At 52.6% G+C, this 5,818-nt stretch overlaps 1 protein-coding gene across 1 annotated transcript; it reads right to left on the reverse strand.

Moving 5' to 3' along the window:
- Window positions 1–2,004: 2,004 nt before the first annotated feature.
- On the reverse strand, window positions 2,005–5,522 carry LYPD5 (LY6/PLAUR domain containing 5; the record flags this gene model as incomplete). The annotated part of the gene is given in 7 exon segments (XM_082861910.1): window positions 2,005–2,264; window positions 2,512–2,614; window positions 2,618–2,658; window positions 2,887–2,947; window positions 2,951–3,063; window positions 3,609–3,737; window positions 5,441–5,522. Coding segments are annotated over 7 exon segments (789 nt in total).
- Window positions 5,523–5,818: the final 296 nt, after the last annotated feature.

The raw sequence follows: 5,818 nt of genomic DNA on the forward strand, positions 1-5,818 counted from the left end.
TTAATTAATGTATTTATTTATTTTTGGCTGTGTTGGGTCTTCGTTTCTGCGCGAGGGCTTTCTCTAGGTGTGGCAAGCGAGGGCACTCTTCACCGCGGTGCGCGGACCTCTCACTATCGCGGCCTCTCCCGTTGCGGAGCACAGGCTCCAGACGCACAGGCTCAGTAGTTGTGGCTCACGGGCCTAGTTGCTCCGCGGCATGTGGGATCCTCCCAGACCAGGGCTCGAACCCGTGTCCCCTGCATTAGCAGGCAGATTCTCAACCACTGCGCCACCAGGGAAGCCCTAATTAATTTTTTTAATTGAAGTATGGTTGATTTACAATGTTGCGTTAGCTTCAGGTGTATGGCAAAATGATGTGTGTATATATATATATACACACACACACATCATTATCTATATAGGATATATATATATAATATTTATATATTCTTTTTCACATTCTTTTCCATCATAGTTTATTACAAGATATTGAATATACTTCCCTGTGCTATACAGTAGGACCTTGTTGGTTATCTATTTTATATGTAGTAGTGTGTATATGTTAAATTAGGATTTATCCCTTCCCCCACCTTTCCCCTTTGGTAATCATAAGTTTGTTTTCTACGTCTGTGGGTCTATTTCTGTTTTGTATATAAGTTCATTTGTATCATTTTTTTTTTAGATTCCACATATAAGCCATATTATATGATATTTGTCTTTCTCTGTTTGGCTTATTTTACTTAGTATGATAATCTCTAGGTCATCCCATGTTGCTGCAAATGGCATTATTTCATTCTTTTTTATGGCTGAGTAGTATTCCATTGTATGTATATACCACATCTTCTTTATCCATTCATCTGTTGATGGACATTTAGGTCTATTCCATGTCTTGGCTACTGCAAATAGTGCTGCAGTGAACATTGGGGTGCATGTATCTTTTTGAATTATGGTTTTCTCTGGGTATATGCCCAGGAGTGGGATTGCTGGGCCATATGGTAGTTCTGTTTTTAGTTTTTGTTCTCCATAGTGGCTGCACCATTTTACATTCCCACCAACAGTGTAGGAAGGTTCCTTCATAAATTAAAATTTTATCAATAGCATCCATTCTACTTTTTTTTTTTTTTTTTTGCTGTACGCGGGCCTCTCACTGTTGTGGCCTCTCCCGTTGCAGAGCACAGGCTCCGGACGCGCAGGCTCAGCGGCCATGGCTCACGGGCCCAGCCGCTCCGCGGCATGTGGGATCTTCCCGGACCGGGGCACGAACCCACGTCCCCTGCATCGGCAGGCGGACTCTCAACCACTGCGCCACCAGGGAAGCCCCCATTCTACTTTTTTACTGCCTTTTCCCTCTTACCCAAACCAGATATTTCTCGTGCACTGCAGTTAGCAGACAGCAATAAGTAGGTGTTGAATGAGTATTTTTAAATGACTAAATATTCAAACAGATGATCACAGATCAAGATGACAAAGAGAGGGAATTCATTAAATCCCGCCCACAACCACTGTGAAGTAGGACCTTGTCATTATTGTAGGTTTTATTTTCACCTCTGCCTGACAAGTTAGGAAACATAGTCTCAGTGAGATTAAGGAACTTGCCCAAGGTCACCCACAGGCAAAATGCTGAAGCTGGAATTCGAATCCATGCAGCCTGGCTCCAGGCTCTGGAGGGAGAGCCTAGGACCAGGAAACCCACAACCAGGAAATGGGGTTGTGGTGAGCCTGGGCCTGGTTGGTGCTCAGCAAGCAGGATCTATGATCAGGTTTGCGCTGCATGCGGGGTGGGATGTGGCTGTTTCTCCCCACCCTGGGATGCTAGGGACCTTGCCCAATTTCTCCCAGGCCTGCTGACCAGGTAAGGGCTGGGCGTCAGTAGGGAAGCGGGAGGGAGGGAGAGAGAGAGAGAGAGAGAGAGAGAGACACGGGAGTGCAGCTCTTATTTTCCACATTCCAGGAACTGAAGCAGTGAGAAGAGGGCGCGTGTGCCCTGCCCCCAGCATCCTGCTCAGGAAGGGGCTGGAGGGGCTATGAGGAGAGCCCGAGGGGTCCTCCCAGAGTGCTGGCCAGCAGGGTAGCCATGAGGAGAAAGACTATGATGGTGGGGGGGGCACCCCAGGAGGGACAGTGCCCGAGGCGCTGGTGAAGGCTGATGGAGTCCTTGTTGCAGAGGAGCCCCTCACAGCAGGAGCCCTGGAGGTCGATGTTTGTCCACGGGCTGGTGGTGCCCTGGGTGGTGCAGGAGGGCCGGTGGCAGGTTCTGATGTACACAGGGACTGAGAAATTGCCTGGGAGGGGGGCAGTGAGGAGGGTCAGAACCGAGGGAGGCAGCTGCACCTGAACCTCCACCTCAGAGATCACAGCCATGACTGGGTCCTCAGACTTACTTCCAGTCCCCTCCTTAGACCAGAGCCATGCCTCCTCCCTCAGTCCAGGACCATGCCTCCTTCTTTAGATCAGGGCCGTGTCTCCCTGTCAGCCCTGCCCTGCCTCCACACTCCTTGCCCAGGCCCTCTCACCCTCCCAGCCTCTCACCAAAGGTCATGCTGCCATTGCCCTGGAAATAGATGCTTTGGTCCTGGTGACACTGGACCCGCCGGAACTTCTCCGGGGTGCAGTCCTCCGGGTGGATCCCCACTCAGGAGTAGCACTTGACGCCGCTGAGCGTCTGCGGGTTGGGCGCTGGCAAGAGAGCGTGGACGCACACTCAGGTAACGGTCCTCGGTGCGGTCGTGCGGGCTGTGCATTGCGCCACGGCTCCCGTCTGGCCCGACTGGGGCGCTGGAATCCCAGCGCGCCGGGAGGAGGAGCCCAACGGAGACCACACCCCTCCCCGGGCGCTCGCGCGGGCCGGGGCCCCTCCCAGCCCCGTACAGTCCCGCCCCACACCCAGCCCCGCCCCTCGCATACCTCGGCCCAGGTTGGCGAGGGAGTCGTGGGTCTGGAAGTTCGCGTTGCAAAGGTCTGTCCCTCAGCCGCGCACCACCGAGTAGTTAGGCGGCAGCGCCTTGTCATTCCACTGCATCTGGCCCGTAGCCGGGCCTGTCCAGCAGCCCTTCTGTACCATGGTCATTGAGGCGCGGTACCCTGGGAGCGAGGGGATGGGGTCTGGCGCGCTGCCTCCCCCTCAGCCCTTCTCTTCCTCTCCCACGCCCCCTCCTCTCCACCTCTCTCCCTCTAGTCTCAAGTCTCTTGCTCCTCTGTCTTCTCGCTTCTCACTCAACCTGGCTTCTCCCTCCAGCCCTGCCCTTCTCTTTAGTCCCTCGCTCCCTGTCAAACTCTGCTTCCCTCTACACCGCCTCCCCCTCTCCTCTCATCACCAACCCTTTCCTCCTCCTCCTTTTCTCTCCTTCCCCTCTTCCGCTTTTCTGCCCCTCTCCCACCTCCTCTTCCTGGCCCCCCACTGTCTCCTCCTCCCACCTCCTGCCCCCCCATCCCCTCCTTCGTTCTCTCCCTTCTCCTCCAACCTCCACTTCTGCTTCTCTATCCTGACCTTCCCTCCCCTCCTCTACCCAGTTCCTTCCCAACCCCTTGTCTCCTCCTCCACCCCATCCCCCCCACCCCGTCTAATCTTTTATCCTTGTCCTTGTCCCCCGCTCCCGACCTTTTTTTGTGTGTTTCCTGCCCCTCACCAGTGTTCAGGGATAAGACAGCCTCGGAGCATCCGAGGAGACAGGAGACATTGAGGAATTTCATGCCACTGAGGTCAAAGGGCCCGAAGTAGATGTGTTGAAAGCTGTAGCACTGCAGGGCTTGGGACCCTGGGGAGAGAAGCAGGGGTGGAGTGAGTGGAACAGGCCAAGGATGAGCCTGTGCAAGGAATCAGGCTCCACCCTGCATATGACAGCCACATGGGCCAGGCTCTTCTGCTCTGAGGGGAGACAGGCCTTGTTGCCTTGAAAGAAGCAGGGGCTGCTGCTGTGGCTGGTCATGACTGTGTCTACCTCTTGGCACAGCAATGGCATCTGCACCTGCCAGTCCAGGTTTTTTTTCCCCAGGCTCTTCCAAGTCTCCATCCTCTTCCAGGAAGCCCTCCAAGATTTTGATAAAGGAGGAAGTGATTCACTCCTGTCCTGCCTATCCCTTTCCCAACTATACTCATGATATCCAGTAGCACTAAAAGGTCACTGATGGAAAACAAACACTCCAGGGTAGGCACTGGGATGTACAATCTCATGCTACAAATGCACACAGAGCCAGCCCCTAGCAATACAGGTACACACACGCACAGAACACTTAAACACTGACGTAAACACAAAATAACAAAATTGACACAGGCTCATGCAGCTCTCACAACTATTCACAGAGTATCCTGAATGCATTCACACTGAGTTCTACATTTACAAGCAAAACGAGTACCACCCAGACCCTCCAATAGAAACCCCTGAAACCAAGGCACAGGATCTCACACATGCAAAATCACACTCACAGACAGAAAACTGTGTGGGTACGGAAATAATCACAACACACAGACCCAGGAACACAGGAAGTCATACCCAGAGAGAGACAAATACAGACCCAAGAGTCACAGACATACAAATAAAATGAGACCCTGAAATGAGGCGAAGTTAGAGATAGACAAAAAAGAGGCCTAGAAAAACATACAATTTAAAATCATATTCAGATGCAAGATACATAGAGACACACAACAGATACACAGAGAGACAGATACACAGCAAAAACCCAAACACACACACACAGAGAGAAATACAGGCCCACCAGTCATAGAGATGCACAAACACAAAGAGAAACGGAGATGCAAAATTATACACACATCTCTTTTAAAAAGAAAGTGAGGCTCAGAGATAAACAGACCCATAAAAGCATTTGTTCAAACACCCAGACATCAAAACCCGGTACAGATAAACACACACAAGCACAGAGACCCACAGGACACCCTGACACATGGACACACAGAGAAATCGAACTCTCTTCCGTGGACGAGCGTGTGCACGTGCATGCGCGCACACACACACACACACACAAAGTTGTTATATGCAGGCATAACCTCCTTCCCACCTCTCAAATTCCCTGCCTTTGTAGCCACTTCAGTCCTGATATGACTATGTCCCTGTCCTTACCCAAACTAGGGGAAGGGGTTGCCTGAGGATGAGGCCAAGGTTTCCTGCCAGTTCTGGAAAGAGCCCCCATGGCTCCCCAGAGGTACCTTTGAATGAGGACATGGGCAAAGAGGATGAGAAAGGCTGGAGTAGTGGAACAGAGACACTGGAGGAAATGAGTGATATGGAAAGAACAGAGGAGGGGAAGAGAACTGGAGAGGACACAGTCTCCAGGCCTCTCCCAACCAAGACCCAGGAGTCCGGGCCCCCAGCCCCTTCTCCCTCAGACCCAGGAATCAGGGCCCCTAGTTCGCTCCTCCTTGAGTCCCTGGAATCCGCCCCCCACTCTCTGCTCCCTCAGACCCAGGAGAGTCCAGCTATCTCCCACCCAACTGCCCTCTTACCACTGGACTCAAAAGTCTGAATACCTGTGGGACAGAGGACAGCCCCAAAGAGGCACAGCAGGATGGCTCTGGGGCCTCCCATTGCCAGGTTGTGGACCTGAGTGGAGACACCGAGGACAGCTCCTGCTCTGATTTCTGCGTGGCTGGTTCTCCCAGCAAAGCCCCAGCCCGGCAGGCATTCCTCCACCCCCGCCCTCCCTTGCTTGGGCTCGTTTCCTCCTAGATAATCATGATGGGGCCTGGACTCCTGGATCTGAGGGAGGAGGGAGCTAGGGGCCTGTAACCCTTAACTCCGGGGGGATTTGTGTTTTGCAGGCTGTTCCCCAACACTGTGTTCTAGTCTGAGGTTGGCACTCACGGCCTCTTGATTTCTCTTCT

The sequence above is a fragment of the Leucopleurus acutus genome, assembly GCF_964270905.1.
Source record: "Leucopleurus acutus genome assembly, chromosome: 20".
Lineage (NCBI taxonomy): Eukaryota > Metazoa > Chordata > Mammalia > Artiodactyla > Delphinidae > Leucopleurus > Leucopleurus acutus.